This window comes from Lissotriton vulgaris, chromosome 2_1, assembly GCF_964263255.1.
Source record: "Lissotriton vulgaris chromosome 2_1, aLisVul1.2, whole genome shotgun sequence".
Taxonomy (NCBI): domain Eukaryota; kingdom Metazoa; phylum Chordata; class Amphibia; order Caudata; family Salamandridae; genus Lissotriton; species Lissotriton vulgaris.
In genome coordinates this window covers 2,043,457,562-2,043,479,749 of record NC_141687.1, presented here as the reverse complement: position 1 = coordinate 2,043,479,749, position 22,188 = coordinate 2,043,457,562, and the positions used below count along the sequence as shown (strand labels likewise).

General features: G+C 40.9%; 1 protein-coding gene across 1 annotated transcript in view; it reads right to left on the bottom strand.

Moving 5' to 3' along the window:
* Positions 1 to 22,188, bottom strand: part of FBN1 (fibrillin 1) — a 622,956-nt gene that overhangs the window by 14,086 nt on the left and 586,682 nt on the right. The window contains exons 60-63 of the mRNA XM_086958277.1: positions 19,034 to 19,150; positions 7,896 to 8,024; positions 3,140 to 3,259; positions 211 to 442 (exon numbers count right to left, since the gene is read on the bottom strand). Coding sequence (XP_086814403.1) covers positions 211 to 442; positions 3,140 to 3,259; positions 7,896 to 8,024; positions 19,034 to 19,150 — 598 coding nt within the window. The remainder of the gene's footprint in view (positions 1 to 210; positions 443 to 3,139; positions 3,260 to 7,895; positions 8,025 to 19,033; positions 19,151 to 22,188) is intronic.

Below are 22,188 nucleotides of genomic sequence, written 5' to 3'. Positions count from 1 at the left end.
TGTCCTTGAGATGCTCTTGAGTTCTTTTTTCTAACATTATTGTATTAATACTGTGAGGGCCCTGCTTTCGTTCAGCATCCTTCTCAGAAAAGTCCATCTGTGTAGGAACCCATCAGGCTAGCTTAAGGTATGCTGTTGATGACCAGAACAGAATAAACATACTCAAGAGAAGCACACACATGTGGGAGTGGTTGAATTGGAATCCCTTACCCCTGTCCGATTCTGAAGTAGTCAGGTGGACATCCACAGACATAACCCCCCTCGGTGTTTGAACAGCCATAGCTGCACGCCATCTGCGAGGAGCCACACTCATTAACATCTTGGCAGGCCCCGGCAAACTGCTCATACTGAAATCCAGTGGGACATGTGCACTTGAAGCTTCCCAGGGTATTGTGGCACGAAGCTCCTCCACAAATGTGGGCATTCTGGCATTCATTTTCGTCTGCAATAAAAAACAAAAGCACATAACCCCTAAGAAATTACAAACAGTTTGAACTCTACATTTGCTTTTTATAATCGTGCTACATTTTGGAAATTTATTTTACATCAACTAACTGGGGCTCTAAGGTCATAATTTGGAAATGAAGCCAGAGCGTCTGGATGAATAAAACCAAAAGGATTATGACTCAATAGTCCCGACACTGGCTTCCAGAAAGACAAACTGGGGCTCTACAGAAAGACATTAGTGGGTTGCTGCTATAAAATCCGAAGTCATTTCCAAGAGACAAAGAGATTAACTCAGGATAACCTCCTAATGTCTATGATAAAAGGGGTTGTTTTGTGAAATTATTTTCTTGAACTGAAAACTGAGGTTCGAATATAGAGGTAGAAATCGTAATGGATTCGTAAAGCTTCGGAGAAAAAAGTCGCAATAGAGGGCAAGGTTTGAAGTCCAGATCAACTGCATAGTGATATATTGAAATATGATTCGGAATGGCGGGGCCTCTATTATTGATGACTGGCAGTGGTGGGAGTCTCTATTATTGATGACTAGGATTGTCGGGGGCACTCTATTATTGTAGTTGGAGCAATCCGTATTTTAGGTCCAGTCTCTCTCAACAGAATTTTTATAGTCTTATCTTGAGGAAACATCCGATGCAGTACTGGGGCTGCCCAATTTTCCCTTACCTCAAAAAAACTTCTTTACACTGCCCAAAGCTCAGCAGGTACATCACCATGACAAACATATCTTTCATAGTCAAAGAATGGGAAGGTGTGCCTGCTTTCAACTATTATGTCACTGCCAGCTGCCTCTCAAAAGGATTTCAGTCAACTTTCTGTCCAGGATGCAGCACAATAACTACTGGGTGTCAGGTAGTTAATATTGTGCTCTAAGTAATGTGCAATGTTTAGGATCTAGTTAGGTTTATACATTGCTTACAATATCCTAGTTTATGCTGCTGCAAACATTCAAGTGTTGGGAGGAGGCGTCTCAAGGCTTCAAACAAGACACTGGGTGAGATAATCTCCAGAGATCAACTATCCATGTTTGTTACGTTACGCACCTGTAGCATCAGGCAATGGCAAGTGGCATACTGACTCAAATGTTGGTGATGAAGCAGATTTGATGATGTGAGGCAAGTAAGAAACTGGCATTGGCCCTCATCTATACCCACTGCAGAGTTGAAGACCACAAACAACATGGCCGTTGTCACAATACATTTGGATCAGGCAGCAGGTCAGCAGTCTTGATTTTCTGAACCTGTGTGTAGTCCTGTAGGGTTTAGGGCAGTGAGCCGCAGTGAGGAAATACTAGAAACCCATTGTGGGACCCCAGGGTATTTGGAAATCCTGCCAGGTCCAGTCTAAGAAGAAGAAGGACCTTTGTGTTTTGTCATAACATGAATATGAGTAACAAAATAAATAATACAAATAAAATTAAAATCAATGTAGAGTAAGTAGGAATGGAAGAAAAGCCTTAACAAATGGCTTGTAACTAAATGTATGATCACTGAGGGAAAGGTGTTGCCTGTATCAGCATGTGGAAGATAAAGTTAGCAGACTGAACTGAGAAGATGCATGTGCCTCTCAACTTCAATACAGTGGTTAGTCATATCAGTAGGGGAAATGGTCATCTTCAACACCCTGAAGTCCTACAGATGCATCTGATGTAGAGTCCTTGATTGATTCTCCTGAAGTGCTCCAGCTATCCAAAACTGTAAACTCTAAGGTGATTATGAAAACACTATTTGATGGGACATAATGTTCAATACAGATTAAACACAATTCAAACACGATTCAGAGGGGAGTAGATTTCAGCATTTGATGTAGGCCTCAGCTCTTGTTGGCTCTTCCAATTCAACCTCCTTTGGGTCACTAAAAATAATGCTCTGTTGCCTGGGTCTCCTGTCGTACATGGTACAAATGATAGAAGGACAATTCACAATGCCACCAAGAGTCTAGTTTCGTCCCTCTTGGTCTTCAGCATACACCATCAAACTATTGCCATATGTGTATAACCTATTGTACCCTTCCAAGACAGCTTGGGAAGCACAGTAAAGGCATACACTAATGAACAGAACTGTACAATAAAGCACTAGCTGTGAAGATTGTCACTTACAACATAGTGAAATTCATACAGTTCACAAATAGCTAACTTGGATGCCAATTGATTTACACACCTAGAAAGTTCCTCATTGTGTGCATGTTCAAAGAGGAAAGAGAACAAGATAGTGTTACTTTGTTCCTGATTAACTTAGGTTACACGTGGATATATGTGATCTGCCAAAAAAAGATGGGTGGAAAAAACATGGGACGGTAACATCATTCTTTCGCATATGTAAAATGTTACTCACTAAGGAGAGGACAAGGATAATAAATGCATATGAAAGAAGCCAAAAGCAAATTTGTTTCTCCTGATTTACAGAAAGGAGCAAATTAGTTGCTGCAATAGAAAAAATAATTATCATCAAAGTTTAACATTTTGTGAAGAAATGGATGCTACTGAGATCTCTATATGCAAAAAGCAGTGAGCCATACAATAAATTCTTACATGTCATTTACATTATTGTAATATATAGAACAGTGTTTACTTCTAATGCATTAGGTGTGGGTTGTTTGAGGATTAGCTTGAAAAGTCTATTGAAACAAAGTATAAAATCACATATAGCTTTAGCATTAGTAATAAATATGAACTTGCCAACACACTGATTCCATTGGTAGTGCTGGAGATATCCTTGTGGGCAGCCACACCTGTATCCACCAATGATATTCTGGCAGCCGTGCTGGCAGCGATGTTGTCCATCACATTCATCAACATCTACAAAGAAGACACATTTTACGCCTTTTATCTTATTCATTATCAATAGTGCTGCTAAAGTATTACATTCAGAAGAAGCCATCTTTCAGCCAAAAATACCCAAATCAGGACTCAGGTAATGAAAATTAAATAAACACTGAGTGTGAATTATTGATTAGCAAGCACACAAAAAGTGAAGGGGAGGAATGCTTGTAATAGGTTTAACCACTGGCAATCCCTTGGGGGTAGCATTTCAACCTATTGTTCCTTTGCCCATCCTGCTACCTGCATTTAGATCCTGCCATGTGCAAATAAGTCATGACCCTGCTACAATAGAGAGCTTACCCAGCTCCACTATAGAGGCGATAATGATCCCGCTCCTGAAACCAGGGAAAACAGCAACCAAATTCAGGGCCTACAGACCACTTCCCATGTTCAACATAGACTATAAACTACTGAGTAAAATCCTAGCAAATAGACTCCTGTAATTCATGTCCAAGCTAGTACACTGAGACCAAGCAAGATGTATCCCTGGTCACAATACAGCCCTAAACATAAGGCGTCTGCTGACGATTCTAGAAGCAGACACATATGACCACGAACAAGTGACAATATTTAGTGTTGACTTTTAAAAGGCATTCGATAGCCTTGAGTGGTCATATCTCTATGGAGTAATGGAGCAGATGCAACTTGGGATTGGGTTCCTGAACTGGAACAAGTTGCTTTATAAAGACCACATGGCGACAGTACGTTCAGGTCACACTGTCTCTGACGAATATCCTTTTAGCAGGGAGACACGTCAGGGGTGACCCCCTATCTCTGTTACTCTGTGCCCTAGAAATGGATCCCTTGGCATGCAAATCCGGACGAGGACTTCAGTACCAAGGGATCCGAGTGAATGATCACCACCTTCACATAGCAGTGTATATCAATGACCTGCTACTCTTCCTGAGGAACACAAGGTAAGAGCCAAGCAAATGCTGGCTGACTTTGGGCCCTGTCCAGAATCCCAGTCAGCTGGCAGATATGTTGCCTGTTTCTGACAGCAGCAATCCAACACCCCCCACTGGGGCTAGGGTAACTAAGATGGAAACCTAGCTGCTTTCAATTTCTAGAGGGCTGCATCTTCCATGACTGGAATGGCCTCTTAGAGGGAAATGTGAACCTAACTATCAAAGCACTAAGGCAAAACATAGAGTTTTGGAAAACTCTCCCGCTAGCTGGGGTTGGTAGAGTGGTTCTACTAAAGAGAATAGCACTGCCCAGGCTGTTATACTGTTTCACCATACTGAATACCGAGAAAAGTGTTCATGGCTCCTGGCCACAGGATTCATATGGGGAGCAGGCCACAGGAGAAGAGCTTTAACCACACTCTAACGTCCAGTCAATGACAGAGGTTTAGCGGCGCCAGTATTAGAAGAATACTAGTAGGCTGTACAACTGCAGTGGCTCACACAATGAATAGCAGGGACACAGGACCCAGCGAGACCGCTAGGGTAATTTACCCCCACCTTAGACAGGTTGTGTGCAGTGCTATTGCAAACATGACGTCATGCAGCCCGAGACATAAGAGAGCTACAAGTCATGAGTAAATGCTGGATGCAATGCCTTCAAAAGATGAGGAGGAAAATCCCTTATTCACCTAAGCTTCCCATCACCATGCTTAACTCATTGCCACAAGGAAGAGACTGGGGAGGGCTGATGGAATGGGTGACAGCAGGAGTGACAAAAATGGTTACCTCTTTAGACACGGGGGAGCTGCTCCTGTTCGAGGAACTTCAAAAGGTATTAGACTTACCACAGGGCCACTTCCTGCTTCACAAGGCAGTGACACCAGCTTTCCGCAAACACTGGAAACTGGACTAGAAGAGCCTCCATCACACATAACCTGCCAAAATGTGGCGAGCGTAGCATGAACCTTTAGACCACTTTCAGCCTTTGACAAGGCGATACGAGGGGACATCCTACTGCCATGAAGAGCATTCCGAGACAAGTGGGAGAGGGATCTAGGGGTACAGATCTCTGAGGCACATTGGGCAGATATTCTAGATACAACGTCAAAGATATCCCAAAATTCCAGATTCAAACTAATTGGCTTGTTTGTGCTCCATAGAGCTTACCTCACAACAGAATGTATACATAGGTACTTCAACAATACAGACACCGTTTGCTCTCAAAGTGGGGCCAATGGGGCGGATTTCATGCATATGCTCGGGAACAACCCTCAGTTACAACAGTATTGGGAAGAGGTAGCGGAGATGGTTGCGAGGGCAGTAGAGAAGGAAATCCCATGCACACCAGGGCACTTTCTTACTGGGTTGGTTCCCGCATACCTCTAAAACAAGGATAACAATAAATACCAGGACCTGACATATATACTGGCCAAACGGGAAATAACTCGGAACTGGAAAGCACCGGTGGCCCCAGATCACAGTATGGCTGAAAGAGTTAGAAAAATGGGCTGGCTACGAAGGTGAAGTACTCACACAGGAGGCAAGGAGAGGTATCAGCTGGAAAGATGGAGCCCTAGCCTCGGACGTCCTGGTCGAAAGCCTAAAACACACAGAACCTTAGGAGGAGAATAACACACCACACAGTAACCCCCCACCAACACCTGAACTAGGAGGGGATGTGTAACAGCCAGCTCAACAACAACAGCTGAATCCTTCCAGTAACGATGGGACTCTTTGGAAGGGAGAATACCTAAGAAAGATTTGAGAACTCATGGACACAAGGAACCAACAGACATTCAGACTTTGAAATAGCATGCTGAAACAAGGCGCAACACAGGAAATGGGTGGGAGGAGGGAGTTAAGAAAGATGTTTGTTGTATTTGATAAATGCCAACTGATTAGCGAATATTACTTTGTGGCTAACATGCATCAGGCACTGGAGTATGTGATGCTGCAACATATTGCCATGTACAATGTGTTCTTAATTAAAATACAATAAAATATGTTTACACAAGAATTTCCCTGCTCTAATAGAAACAGTCCAGGTCCTCTCTGAACAGGAACACAGGCAATTCAAGATTGGTTTTGCTTTGTTCCAATAGCACAGTGAGCATGGAATCCACAGCTGGGCCTGCCCTTGACACTAAGGGTGATAAATAACATAGTACCTCAACATGTAATGCCGTCACCTAAATAGCCATTGGTATGCCCGGATGTGGGTCTTTTCTACCATACAACATACAACAATCAGTGGAAATCATCGTTTGAGTGATAACCAATGAAAAATTATTTCTGTACAGGTTTAACTGCTGAAAGCAGACCCAACACCTGTACTAAATGGCTATTACACTAAACAGTTTATGCTGAATCACAAAAGAAGGCCATACTTATCACACAATTTTTATATATACTACACCTGCAGGCAAGGTTTCTGAATTCTGGGGTATGACTGTGCACTGAAATTTCCTCTGGCACAATTGTACATGGCCCAGTATTGCATTTGCGAAAAACATAAATGCAGGAACCCAAACTTTTCTGTTGGAGCTCACCATCAGATGATAGGGATGCCGAACGGAAAAACTCCCTAGTTTTGATTTCACCCCATGACTCTTTCTTCTACCACTTTAAACTTTCAGGGGCAAATTTACAAGGACTGACGCATCCCTGCATATCAGCAGGGATGCGCCACGTAAGATGCGTAACGCAAGTTTACCCTTGTGCCACCACAGATGCGCCGGTGTTCCAATGCGGCGCATCGTGGCGCAAGGATAAATAGATGTGTGACACATCTGATGGCGTAAGGGCGAAACATTGCTGGAGTCGTGTCGCAAGCGCAACGCAACTCCAGCAATGCTCACGGGCTGCAGCGGTGTCGGCAAAGTGACTCAGTGAAATCTTATAGATTTCACTGATAAGATTTCACTGCGTCACTTTTCTGAGGCTTTTTCTGACAGAACGCCCACCCTGCATACATTAAACCTGACACCGTTTTAATGTGGCATAGGGCTTTACAACGTGACGCATCTCCCTAGATACGTCACGTTGTAAATACAGCGCAACATGGCGCATGATTTACACTGCCGCCGCATCACACAAGTGATGCAATGGCTGCGTAAATGTGTCGCAAGGGGCTTGTAAATCTGCCCCTCAGTTTCGTTTTCTCACCATTGAGAGTTCGTTCTCATGCCTTTATCTCTTTCTCTACCTTTCTCTATCCTACTTATGGTTGAAGTTTGATGATAATAAATGAGTTCCAGTTCAAACAATTGAGGGCCAGCTGTCACCGCTAAACCCACCTACTCACATTAGGCACAAGAGAAAATCCTTTCCATTATATCACTGAACTTTGATGAGTAAATCTCCAATATTTTCAAGGATGAGAAAAGGCTGAAAGGGAGTTTGAGAATAGCCACAAACTCATGTATTAAGGTTCACAAACATTCCAAGTAGACACAACTTGGAACACCCACTCCTCATCCCTTGAATGGAATTTACTCATGAGCAGGAATTTTTACTCATTTGTTATATAAATCATTTAACTCACACACAATAATTCTGGAATAATATTGTGCATGAGTTTCAGGATTTACCAATGAAAGGTAATTTTTCTCCTTGGAGCTGTAAATCGACCCATTTGCACAAATAAATTAGATTTTCAGAAACACACATGTGAATAATCCTCCATGTGTCATTGTATAGTTTACCTTCACAACTGGCGCCACTTTGATCGAGGGAGAAGCCACGCTGACATTCACACGCAAAGCTCCCAGGCGTATTCTGGCAAACGCCTTTAGTGCCGCAAAGTTGAGGTTCAGAAGTGCATTCGTTGGTATCTGGAAGTAAACATGGATATCAGAATGTATGTTCCTGTCACTTGACCCACCTTACTCCTTAAAGTAAAAACGTTAGCATATCACCTACGTCATGAAAATCAAACCCACCACATTATGGATGTTATATTTATTTAAAAAGCACTATTAAGCTAAAAGGTGAACATGTTCTCAAAATAACGCAAAGCTTGTCCGGTGCAGCATAACATATAGAGAAAAGCTATCTTCAAATGCATAAACACCTTTTCAAAGGAAGTTAGTGAGTTCTCTCAGATGCCTTGTTGAGCATTCATTTGCAGAAATATGCAGCCCTTTGCCCACTCCTAGTGCTGAACTACCTTCCTCATATGTTATGTTATGAGCATTCACACAGTTATAACACTTTGAGAGTGTAGGTGTTTTGGATTCTGTATAGATGTGGGGGTGTATTTGATTTAATAAAGCTAGCAAGCTGGATTCTTGGTAGATTTCTTCAGGGAGACTATTTAAGGTGACTGACGTCAGTATCTGAAGTAGCGTCTATAGAATAAACCAGCAGCTGAGCTTTAAGAAACGGACTTAACTACAGGGTCACGGCTGCAAAGCTAGTACCAGTCTAGAACAGGAGGTGAGTCAAACAGAATATGAATAAGGGACAGGCATGGGAAGCATAAGATAATTACAAATTCTTTTTTATGCCATACTATCACATGGCTTTGGCACAGTTTTGTGCACTTTGTGTGGTGTGTTTGCTCGCTCCTTTGAGGGGGAATAGATTTAGGTGTAGCCAAAGAGCACCTCTTCATCTCTACCCTTCTCAGGTAGCAGATTGTATTGTATTGTAATTGCATTTATATAGCGCTTACTACCCCATACGTGGCGTCAAATTGCTTTTTCGGCGAATAGCACGCTACTACGGGACCCATAGAGCATCAAGCACAACATAAGCATCAACTGGCTTGAATGCATATGTGGAATACTAGATCTGGGTAGTAGTTCACTACACCAATGGCCTCCTCAAGCAGAAGAGAATAGTTCAGGCCTGACCCAGAGGATAGTTTGATGCCCATAGGTTGACATTTCCCATAGGTTGACATTTCCCAAATGCAACTTCATGCCTTGTTTTGGGGAAAATACATTTCTCTTATCTTATGAACATGGAGATTACTACATGACATATCGTTTTAAGACATGGAACTGCTGGTTGCCTGTCAGAATATCGAAAACGTAAATATTGTCTGGCATAAATATTGTGGAATAATATTGTACATAAAATAGATTTATATGACTTACTCCAGTGGAGAGCTAATTTTGTTACCAATATTTAGACACTATATTCTTGAAGAACAATATTTAGAGCACATATTATGGTACCATACAGTAGGTGCTCATGTGGACTAATGTAATGTGTAATATTGAGGAAATCTATGTCGTGTACACTAATATGATATGTAAGAGAACAATTTTGTGGCACTGTTAGAATCAATTTTAATTTGCCACAGTTTCCCTATGTTAGCATTGCATCTGCACATGGGAAGAGCAGATTTAACTAATCTTAGACCACTGCTATACTGATGTAGAATTTGGTATAAAGAGGAATTGCCTATTTGCAGATTATGCTTACAAGAACTTTTAGCCCTGGATCGTGACTGTGCCACATTGTGACTTAAACAAGATGTGGGCTAAACCAGTCCCCATCACCAGGGGAGCAGGTAATCTTTTTCAGGGACATTTTTGGTCTTATGCAATGGAGTTATGTTATTGCTCTGTGAGAGTAGGAGATATATTTGATCATTTTTGGAGATCAACATTTTTCTAAATTCCGAGCTCTTTTCAGACGACATTATTCTATATTCGCCCAAATAATGGTTAATAAAATGTACGTATGGAATTTTACCACTAAGAGGTTTTACGAGCAACTGGCTATTTCTAGTTCTTCTCTGATTTTGGGGATTGTTGCCTAGCGTGCGCAGTACAGAAGGAAACGGCAGCTCACTGCTTTATTTTTTAGTCCAATCATGCGGTTCAACAAATGAAAGTGGATTATACCGATATGCCGCCTGTCATGTGTTTTACCGTACAAAGATGCTTTACGGATAATGAAATCTGATCCGAGAAGCTCAATTGTTTTTAGTTTGGATCTGTATTTTACAGGCTTTGCATCTACTGAGCAAGTTTTTATCTTGATGTAATGAACAATGAATTGTCAGTTTAAATGGAGAAAAAAACTAGGGGCATCTTTTATATATTTCTTTGATCTTTTTCATGACGTATGTATTTAAGGATGTTGTATTGTATTTATTGTTTCATGTTGTTTATAGCGACTGGTCAAATAGATTTTTCCATGAAATTATGTCATGGACTTAACAAGTTATATTTTACAGCTCACAAGGGAAATTTCATAAAATATGGACGCAATTTCATGATCAAATGGGGAAGTTTCACGGCTCATATGGTCTTATAGCAATTATTGAGCAAATATGTGATTTTTTTATCCACGTCCTTTCATGTTTCAGGCAGAGTGCTTTCCAGCTTTTATAATAGCAAATACATTTTTTCTTGAAGGTAGATCTGATGGCATCCTTGAGAAATAGCATGTCTCTAATCTAGATCACTGATTCCTAAAAGATAACAACATACTGTCTAACTAACCTGTGTAGGGCCTGTTCTTTTATTCTATTAAGTGGGGACATTTTGTAGTTTTTGCCAAGTTTTTTAAAGGACCTATACTAGGAATTCAAAATGCTATTTTATCATTATTTGAACAGCATGATAAATCCATGGAAAATACATGGTCATGCAGTTTATTTTAAAAGAAGTTTAATTCTGTAACTCTTCCAATTTCATATATAAGATCGAAAGAGAGATGATAAGGTTTGTTTTGTCAACTTTACATTCAGGGGCGTAGCTGGTCAGTAAAATTGGAGGGAGAGGGGGAGCATCAGGATTCCTGACCATCACCCTGGCATATAATGTTACATTTCATTGTATGACAAGCAGGGCAGACAAGTTGGGCTTAGGAGGCAGTGGAAAGGGAGAATAATATGTATCAATAGGAGTATTAACTGAGAGAAACACGATGGGCCAAATGTATCAAACAATTTTGCATTTACAAACGGTGCGAATCAGTAATTTCAGCTGTTTCCAAATGCAAAATAGCCTTTCATGATCAAGGAAAGGCTTTGTAGTCCCAATTTTAGGCAATCACAAAAATAGCGATTCCTAAAAATTGCGACTACAAATAGCAGATGAACCAAGCATTTTCTAAATACAAAATGCATTTAGGAAAATGCTATTACCATCAATACCAAGTTGATTTATTCCTCGCGTCAAGAAGGCCCATTCAGCTGGCAGGTATTTTTCTTACTTGGCTCCTCATTACTTGAACAAATTGCCACATCATATTCGAACTTGTTCAGATCACTTTCTCTTCAGGAAAGTACTTAAGACAACTTTATTCTGATTTAGCTGCTCTTGATGCCTTTTTCTCTTGGTTATGTCAAGATACCCTCCCGGGAGTGATGTGTGCGTGTTATAAATTAAAACAATATAACATAATAATACAAGTCGATGGTAGCCATGTGCAAATTTTGAAAAATGCACTTAAATGCATTTTTCAAAGTGCCATGTGTACATATACACATTTTCATTTTTGGGGTGATTCAGGGGGGCCTTAGGCTCCTGGGTATTTTTGGCTTTGCATTACCTAATTTGCGATTACCAATTAAGTCATAGTATATTAGCTAATGCAAAACCATTCAAACCTATGGGGCTTTAGGCCCATTGGAAAAAATGGAGTAGCATCACCAATTATTGATTACCAATAACCGAATCACTATTTGGTAATATTAAGGAATCGCTAAATCTTTGGATATTCCTTACATACATAGCATTGTGCAGTTATGGAATAGCGATTCAGTAAAAATCGCTATTTGGTAATCGCAAAATCCTTTTTTGATACATGTGGCCCTAAATTTTGTAAAATAAACATTTTGTAGGGCTGTCAAAACAGAGATGAGTGAGTGTGTGTGTGTTTGCTTGTCAGTGTATGTATGCAAAAATATCAGGTGAAATTCGACAGACACCCATCATGCCCGACTGAAACCACCTGTAACCAACTATTTATCTGAAAATACATTTATTAGGGGTGGTGTAATACTCCAAACACCCCCCCATAAACTATGCAACTGTCTACATTATGTAATCACTGGAACAAATGTAACTGTCTGCCCCATAAATGTCTATTTTTGTCATTGATTCACAATTGTCTTATGCAATTTTGATTATCATAATTGTGTATTATAACATTTGTGATAGCTGGACAAGCTGTTTAAAGCCACTGGTCCACCGTTCACTTTATAGGTGGCACCAGGGACCTACATTTCAAGAGGGGGCAGATATTCCTCTGGAGGCAGGTGGCATAAATGACTGCACCTGACTGAAGGGGGATTCTTGGGGAGGTCCTAGGACCACTTTTTTCCCCTTCGAGGGTGTCGGGCCTGGCCCACTCTCCAAGTTCATCCCAGATTGTTGCCTTCCTTTGCTGAACCTGTTTTTGTTGGCTTTTTGGACAGTGCACTTTTTTTGCTGCTGGTCGCTATCAAAGTGCTTGTGCTCTCCATTTTAAATAAAGAAAAATGGCTTACATGTGATTGATACACTCAATTTACTTGTAAGTCTCTAGTATATACTGTTACATAAAGAAATGCTACTAGTAGGCTGCAGAACGTTTTGTGCCACCTGCTAAAGTAACCTTCCCTTTTAACACTTTTAAGTTGCCCCTAAGGTAGGCCCTATAAGCTCAGAGGGCCGGGTAAATGGTATTTATAAAGTAGAAAATAAGGGAAAGGTTAACATGTCTTAGCAGTGAAAAACACCTAAAGTAATTTTTCACTGTTGTTATCACTCCCATAGACTAACAGTGGGTTACCTTATTACATTTAATTTGTACTGACTCCAGATTAGGAACAAATAGAGAAATGCTGTTTATACTCAAATAATTGTAATTTAAACACCTCTTTAAAGGTAAAGTCTTGTTTTAAGGTACAATTCTGAAAATGCCACTTTTAGAAAAGTTACCATTTTTCTGCTTAAACCAAAATGTGTTTTTCTGCCTTTTGGCCAGGGTAGCATGACTGTGGATAGCTCTTTTGTGGTGTTCTGTGTATTCTTTCCAGACATGGAAACAAAGAGGCCTAGGTATGGAGAGAGAGGGTCCTACTGATAGGATGACTGGGGAGGAGCAGTGCCCTGCCCAGATTACACTTCAAAGGACCCTGCCTGCAGCATGCACAAAGGAACCTGACACTAGGCCTGCCCTTGCCTTTGTCGCCCTAAACAGTTTGGAGCCAAACCTAGGGGAAGGTAAAGAACTGACCAGAACCAGCTTTGGGGGCAGTTCAGGGAATTCCCCCACACAAAGACCTTCAGAACCTTTCATCAGAATTCTCCTTGACCTGTGGAAGAGTCAGAAGAATGGCTGCCCTGTTGTCAGAGATAGAGGGAGTGCCATGCTGTCTGTCGAATGAAGATTTGACCTGCTTGCCTTGAGACCAGGCTCTCCAGAGTGACTCCAAGCATCGGCTGACTGAGCTGTAAGGACAACAAGCTTCCAAAAGCTTCCCTGCAATTTCCCAGCTAAACAGCAAGAAGTGGGCCTGCCTGAACCTGTGTGAGCCCTGCTGCTGCCCTCTTCTGGACTGAATCCTGATCTCCAAGAGGTGCCACTCAGGTCCTGGACCCTTGGCTGGCATCAGTGCTAACGCCTCCTGAAAAAAGGAGAAGCTACAGAAGTTTTGGGCTCCTTGTAACGACAAAGTGACCTCTTTGTGGAAGGAATCGACTACCCACGATGATCACTAATTTGAATCCCCAGCAGAATCTGCTCAAGTGCTGATAGCAACCGTTCACATCAACCACCTGCACGAACCACCAGTGAAACCTACTCTTTGCACCAACAGCGATAGCCTATGTTGACTGCCCACACGAATCTGCGGTGGCGACGGGATCTTAGCACTTCAGCAGCGACCATCGGCGACTCCTGATCTGCTGCTCGCAAAAACAGCCTCTTTCTATGGCCCCTGCCAACGAGATTAGAGCTCTTTGCACAGACTTTGAGAAGGTAACACTTCAGTGGAATCAACCTGGTCCCTGTATCTAACCTGCTCTTGATTGCTATCGACCTGAACTTGTGACTTTCCCCTGGTCTAATCGACCAGATGACCACGAGTGGCGCTTTGTGCTTTTTGGTGCTATTTTCACCTGAACCTTCAAAAATGTAAACCTCTGGATTTACTGATTGGACTTTTGTCATTTTGGTGTGATTTTATTTATTGAAATGTTGTATTGAAATTGTTTGAGATTTTTCTTGTGCTGTGTTTTCACTTTATTACTGTTTATGTGCTGCATAAATACTTTACACAGGGTCTCTAAATGAAGCCTGGCTGGTTTTGTGACAAGCTACCAGATGGTTAAGGTCAGGTTAATTTGGTGACTTTAGTGGTTCACCCTGACAAGGACTGTGTTTATTACTTGAGTGTGGCTCCTCCCCCCTCAAATAATCATCCAATTTCTTACATTGGGGCACACTGTGACTTGCCTCGATATGGCGCACAGTCTATGTGACCACTGAAATACTCTTTGCTTAGGCTCCCTTGTCTGTAATATGGTACAGGCGCAAAGGGAAAGTGAATCATCATTTGTACGGGGCCACACCTGCATGCATGACAAAACTTTCAAACACTGATATTATAGAAGTAGACACACAAGCATCCTCAGCTCCGTCTGTAATAAGAAAGTGCCTCAAAGAGCAAGAAGCAGGCACAAACAGCCACTGTGCTCCCATGGCACTTACTATATAGGAGCAAATTTAATAGCTAGCACTGTTTAGGTTCACCTCTTTATTGTAAAATGAGTGCAAACACTCTTTGTTCACATCCTTAACCCTCATGCTCCAATCTAAATGACCATGGACTTGTTTTATAACCCACATTGCAATACAGTATTTTACCCAAGATTTTTATAGCTCGATTTAGCGCTCTTTGCTTTTCATCTGGGAGCTTTACTTAGTATATGGTTTCTTCATATTGTACTAGGACCTTTTATACAGTACATTCCCTTTGCTTACTCCTCTCATAAAACAGCAAAACTTACAAAACATAGTTTTAAGTGGGATGGAGACTGGTGTACAATTTATCATTAAAACGGGTTGAAACAAGCCAACTATATGAGGCAATATCTGGCAGTGCGATCCAGCTGAAACCCATTGGCAGCCATTAGCAATGATCACAGGCACTTGAAACTCCATGAAACTGATTTTTTTTAAGTTTCTGGATTCAGAGGACCGCAGAGATGTCTTTTTTAACCGCACATGTAAAATGTACATCCAATTTCAACAAAAACTGCCGGAGAAATGAGAACATTTCTGGCACTAGTTCTTGCATCAATATAATTAAACTATGAGTGATGCTACAAAACGGCATGACTGTACTAAATGTTAGTGCTTTATTATTGCATTGAGGGGTTTTTAGGGGTCATTAATCTGCCTTATTGAGCTTTCCTTTCCTTATTCCAACCTAGCGTGTCACACACCGGCATCCCCCATTAAAACATGGAGGCAATATAATTGTTTTGAAAGATGTACCATTTCAGTTTTACGGTCAAGTGTCATTTTTAATTGCTATGTCAGTGGTTCTACTAAAAAACCACGTGAGGTAATTCAACCAATTTAGCAGCTTATCTTTTTAGAAATGATTACTGTCTTTAGGTTATACTAGTTTGGCCATTTAGTTATGTCTGCCTGTTACCAATCATTACTTATTTAAAATGAAGAGCAAAGATAGCTACACTATTATTGGCCAACAACACTCTCTTGCTCTCCCAGACTACAAGGCCTTCTCATCAATAAAGACAAAGGCAAACTTATGATGTTCAGTCAAAAAAAAGGTGTGAGAAATAATTTCATTCTGTTTATCTCAAGCTTGTAGCAAGTGGAAGTGTTTTCTTTTCTGTAAATCAGTTTGTTTTCTATCATCTCCTGAAGCCACTCATTATAAGAGGTACAGAAGGCCTATACAACAGCTTTCTTCATAGAAGAAATTGAGCGGCAACTTGTGTCTCCTGCCTTGGAGGTACAAAGCCCGTGCCAGAGCACTTCTCTTTATGGAACCAAATTATGGGGGCATTCAGATCTTGCCCATTCAACATTCGATGTAAGAGAGTTATTAAAAGGACTGCTGAGACTTCCCTCTGGTACTCCCACAATACCCCTGTATTTGGACATGGGGCTCACCAATATTAGCTGCCGTGATAAACTCAAACCATTATAAAATGAATAAACTTCTGGGGTGCACCAGAACATCGCCATCTCAAGGAGGCTTTGATTGGTCGTCCACACACATGAGCCTTGGGATGGTGTAAAAACATCAAAAACACTGGGACTAATTGGTCTTCCACACTTTTGAGAATCTCTCAGAATATTTACAGTTGATAGTGCCTTGAAGGTCAAGCAATTGGAAAACCGGTTGAAATATCCACATGTCAAATTGACTAAGATAATTTTGTTGCTCAGAACTTCTCCCCAATTTGAGCCATTTTAGATATTACACTAATTTTGCTAAGGTTCTGTATCTCAAACTCAGAAAGGGTATTCTGCCAATAAAAAGTGTTGTTTTTAATTGGGGTAATCCACCTCTGTAAACCCCCTGTTGTTCCAATTGTATAAATTGCCTTGAAGATGAGATACACTTGTTATTATTTTGTGCCGTGTTTACTGCCCAAAGGTGGAAATGGTTGTTGCCCTCATTAAGAGTGACAGGTGTTTGCAATACAAAGCCAGCGGTAGAGCTATTGAAGACTGAGTACTCAAACAGAAATGGTGGTCGTCAGTTCCTGGTATCTCCTCTCTGTTTGTCTTGGTCATTGACCCTTATTTTGAATTACTTATATGATTTTATAATGGTTCTTTTTTCTCTTTCAATGGTTTATGGGTATTAATACACCAAAAAAATAAACATTTTCAAAATGCTGCAAATTTGAGTTCTCAATATATTTTTGTTAAAGATGAAATGGCCTGACATAATATCAAAAGGGCTAGTACTGTCATTCTTGCCATGTTTTTTTAAAATTATGGCACTGCTTTTATAAACCTCACATGTTGCTATTATTTTTTGCCATTGTTTGCTTCTCATTTCAAATATATGTTCTCAACCATTATCATACACCTTGTAAGTACCAAAGCAGTTTTTGTAATATGCATGTAATGAATTCATTTGATACCACTGCAGCCTGAGCACCGGTATATTTTCAAAAATGTATTTATATTTTAGTCAATATTCCTTCTTTTGAATTATCATTAGACATGGTTACTGGCTGTTCAAACATTTGTTGGGGAGGCAGTAGTCTAGAGGAAACAGAGGTCCTCTGTTCTTTAATTCAATGTGATCACAGACATGGCGGCCTGCATTCCCCTTCCCTGTGATGGCATCCAATAACATTCATAACCAATTCCATAACCAATTTGTTGAGAGTTCAGTTTGAATTCTGTCTGTAAAACCTTTTCAATAATTCCATGACACAACCATGCATTGTCAATACAATCCAGTGTTTTTTCATCTCACAAACAAATATAATATATATCCTTTTTAAATACTGTTACTATACTTGCTATTTCTATGTAATTATAATGATTTTGTGAGCATGTATAGTGACTTACATATTACAATTTCAGTGCTATTCCTCTGACAAGCAGTATGCCATGACTGTATTGATGAGATAGTATCCACTAGATCAAGCAGTATGAAGCATATTTACTTGTCTGGAGGAAAAAGTTATTTGTCTCCAACAGTTGGAAACAAGGTGAAGCACATCAGTTACCATTATATTCTAAATTGAGATGAATTGCATTGTTGTTAAAGTGCTTTGTATTAGATTTCAGATTAATAAAATTCCCTGAAATTGCACAACTGATCAAAATGTATGAGATGAACATAATACACAGGTTTGTATTGACAACATATGATACTATCATGGAATAATTGCATTGGCTAAAATGTTTTACAAATAGGAATTGAAATAATTGCTAAAGAAATTGATTATGAGACAAGCAATTTGTTGGTGGGTGCAAATTATATTAACAATTGTGTTGGATTCAAAGTTTCCTTCTAAAATTTGGAACAAATGTTCAAGAAACAGATACACAGAAGGACAAACATAAGCAGCATTATTACAACAAAAAAGACATTGGACTGCACACATTTACCAATGGGCATCCTGGAGGGCATTGGTTATGAGAAGAACAACAATCTACAAGAATGTATTGCTAACAATAGCACAGATGTTAAATTACATGTATTTACCAATCAAAATCTAGATTGTATTACAGGATACAAAAGTTTTCTTATGGAAATTATTAACTCTGGTCGTAGGACTACGCTCCACTCGCGGAGCGTATGCTTTTTGCGCAATTACTCTCTACGCAAATGGCACGTAGCACAGTGCAAAAACGTAGAGCATAGCGTAGCGGGCATTTTTTGCTTGCTCGAGGTCCTCAACGTCAAGTTGTCGACCGTGAGCAAGCAAAATAACATCCCGGCGAGACTTTTTCCTCGTTTTCGATCAGCAACAGCAAGTTGCCGATCACGAGCGTTGAAAATAAACCTCCCGGCGAGATTCTCAACACGGAGAGGTCAGATTTCTCATTGCGAGTGGTCGCTTAAGCTCGCGACCGCTCTCGATGAGAAACTACCAGTCCGCGTTGAGAAAGCTGCCGCTCGAGTACAAATCTACTAGAGTGGCAGAAAACGACCGCTTGCACTGTGCAAGATGCAGTTTGCAATGATTGCACAATGCGGACAAGCATCCGGCACTGTGCAATCAGTGCGAACAGCATTTTCCCTACCGCACTATGCAGTTCACGTAGCCACGCATAGGTTGCGTTGTGCGAAGTGCCCTTCCCGCAGCTAGGCGTAGCGCAATTACGCGAACTACACCCAGGGTTAGAAATTATAACACAATCAAGAAATTTGGCAACTCACCTATACATGCTGTCTGATGCTGTGTAAATCCAGGTGGGCATTTGCAAGCAAAACTTCCAATAGTGTTAACACATATGAACTGGCAGTTATGTTGCTTTGTGGAACATTCATCAAGATCTGAAAAGAAAGATCATTGCGTTCATGTTCAAGTCACATGTTAGATTATATTGCACTTCTGAAATTAATAAAAAGAGAATATACAAAATTAACACACATATTGGTTTTCACAATACATAGAGTGAATATGGATATTTTATTTTTAACTGTGTCTATTAGAGCATACAAAACGTTTGCCTCTAATTTAGCCGATACAAGCATTTTTTATTTTTTCAAAAATACAAATATTAGATTTTTCCTTTGTGTGTTACTAACTGTTGTTAAGCAAGTAAACAGTTTAAATATTGTAGAGTGAAATCAAGAGACTAAGAACGAAAACAGAGTCCATAGAAGACGTGGCAGATTTAAAATCCAAACTGCAGGGTAAAAAAAACTCTGGGTCCTCAATAGCATTTTAATATGAAGGTAAGTCTCCATGTTGGAGTACAAAGAACACAAGGCGCCATATAAAAGAGAAGGTTCTGAGGAAAAGACAAAAAAGGGATGGGCACCTGATTATTCACACACTGTAAGATTTGGAACGTTGCTTTGACGAGTTTAAACTTACAAAGTTGTTGACCTGTAGTAGGGAGGCCTCAATGCATTCTATTAATATTGAGAATACATTAAAAGCCTAATAAAGGACCTGAAGACTAGCAAATTCACAAACACAGAAGGCTTTGGGTCAGAATTTTGGAAGACCATTAGTTTGCTGCTGACTTCATACTTCAACAAATGAATTTGGTGACCCAGGCAGTCATTGCAGCAATATTTAAGACAGGTAAGTATGGTTTAGTGGCTAGGTTAATGACTGATCTAACTGGATCTTTTATTAACTGTTTGTATTGATTTTAACACATTATCCAGTATACAGTACATTCTGGGAATAAGGATTGGATTTCATCCAATAGAAAATTCCCTCCCCTCCTCCAACAATCTCTACCCTAATTGTTCAGGCTCCCCTCGCTTCTCCCCTCCGGGGTTGTGACTATGGCTTTAGTCTGTTAGACTATCATGTTCCATAACACCTAATAGTATGTCAAATCCATATTATATTTGCTAATCTCCTCACACTTTGCCAAACATTTTTAGTCTGCCCCTAACTTCAAACACCACCCTTTCCCCCTCCATACATATGTTCATTCCCTCTTTCCACTTAACTCTTGTTAGAATTTGTGTCTGACCCACAACCTAAATAAAATGATGTATTTAACCCTGATCTGTGACTAGGGGTGAATGTTTGATTTGTTCAGCATTCCGTCAGTCATTTGTTTTTACTGTAATTTTCACCCTAAGTGGGATGGGTATGCCAAGATGTGGGTTCAATGCTCGCTACAACACTAGATTCAAGCTAGCCCAACTGATGTGGGGTGATAGCCTGAATCCGGTGCCAGGATGTTTGTTTCTGGTTCAGGAAGGACCTGGCCTGGAAGTTCGGAATGGACTGTTTCCATGGGGAGCAGGGTCTAGACTGATTTGCATATGGCAGAGTCTAAACCAGAATGGCGTGGTGAGCAAAAAATGATAGATTTACCCCAGATCTGTGACTGGTAGTGCATGTTTGATTTGTTCAGCATTCCATCCATCATTTGTTTGCTATAAGTTTCCACAACCTAGAAATCTCTCTCTTGGCCATCATAAATCCCAACTGTGGAATTTCTTCATCATTCAGGATCCCCAAAAGTGACTAATCTCAGTGTTGGAGGTGAATCCAAAAGTAAAGATTCTGGAAGAAAGGCAAAAACAGTAAACCTGTGTTGTTGCACAGGGACATTCAGGGGGATATTCTCAAGAACGTGTGATAATCACTGCAAAATAAGCAATAATCTTAACACAACTCTACATATTGCAGTATATTGCGGGAAAACAACGCTGTGTTAACTCAGTATTTACAACACAGAGGTACTATGCGATAGGCCCATGACAATGCATCAAATGTCCATGATAAATACAAGGCAACGCCGCAGAAATGCGAAACACCAACGCAAAAAAAGTTGCAATGAGACCAATCGCGATACAAAAAGCAGCGAAAACCAGCAACAGGCCTGCAAATCCCACGCGTCAGGTGGGAAAATGCACTATAAAAGCAACCAAAAGAACACACCAAAAGCACTTCAAACTGCGTAGCACCATGGATGCACCCGAACCGGGTGCAGAGGCCAACGCAAACCCCACAAGCCCCACAGACCACCAGCAAGGAACCTCAGGCTCGGGGAAGGCCAAGGAGAAGAGGAAGAGGAAGACCGGGTCCAGTCCGTAGCAACAGCGTCACAGAGGTAACAGTACACTACCAGCAACTGACCCACAATTAGACTAACGTGAATGCAGTCGGAGTGTCGAGGAGGTCAATGGAGGAGGCCAAGAGGCGCAGACATGATGTGAAAAGCAAAACCAAGCACAATACCACTGCCAACAGGAAGCCAGCAACGGTAACAGGAGGTGGCAGTCCCGCGCCACAGGAGGAGCTGGAGAAAATGGAAGCCACAGTCATCAGTCAAGGAGTTGGGAGTACGGACACAGCTCAAGAGGGCCTGACAAAACATCAACAGAGTGAGTAACGACCAGGGACTAGGGGAACAGGGGAAGATATGCAGAATTACACAAATGCACAATGATGTGTAGCACACTGCACACCCCCAATGATGCTGGATCATGTACCTTATCCCAGTGGCACAATGCAGCACACACACATAGCAATCACCGCACCCCAAGACCATGTGGTACAAAGTGCAACACTGCAGAACAGGGGACACAACTTGGTCTGCTCATGAGCAGAAACAGGCCAATCACATCTAACAGAGCAGGAAATTGTGAAATTGAAATGTACGTGCACAACCTCACATCCGTCACATAGTCCAAAAGTTCACTGTCCTGCATCAAATTGACAGCACCTCCCAAACAGTCACAATGTACATTGTCATACAGTCTGCATGTCAAAAAGAAGAATGCGCAAACATACATGTCAACACAATGTCAACCTGCATCTCCCCTTCACATTGCAGAGGGACAAACAGCACATCCAGCAGAGCAGACCAGACAATTCATCAGTGATGCTGGAA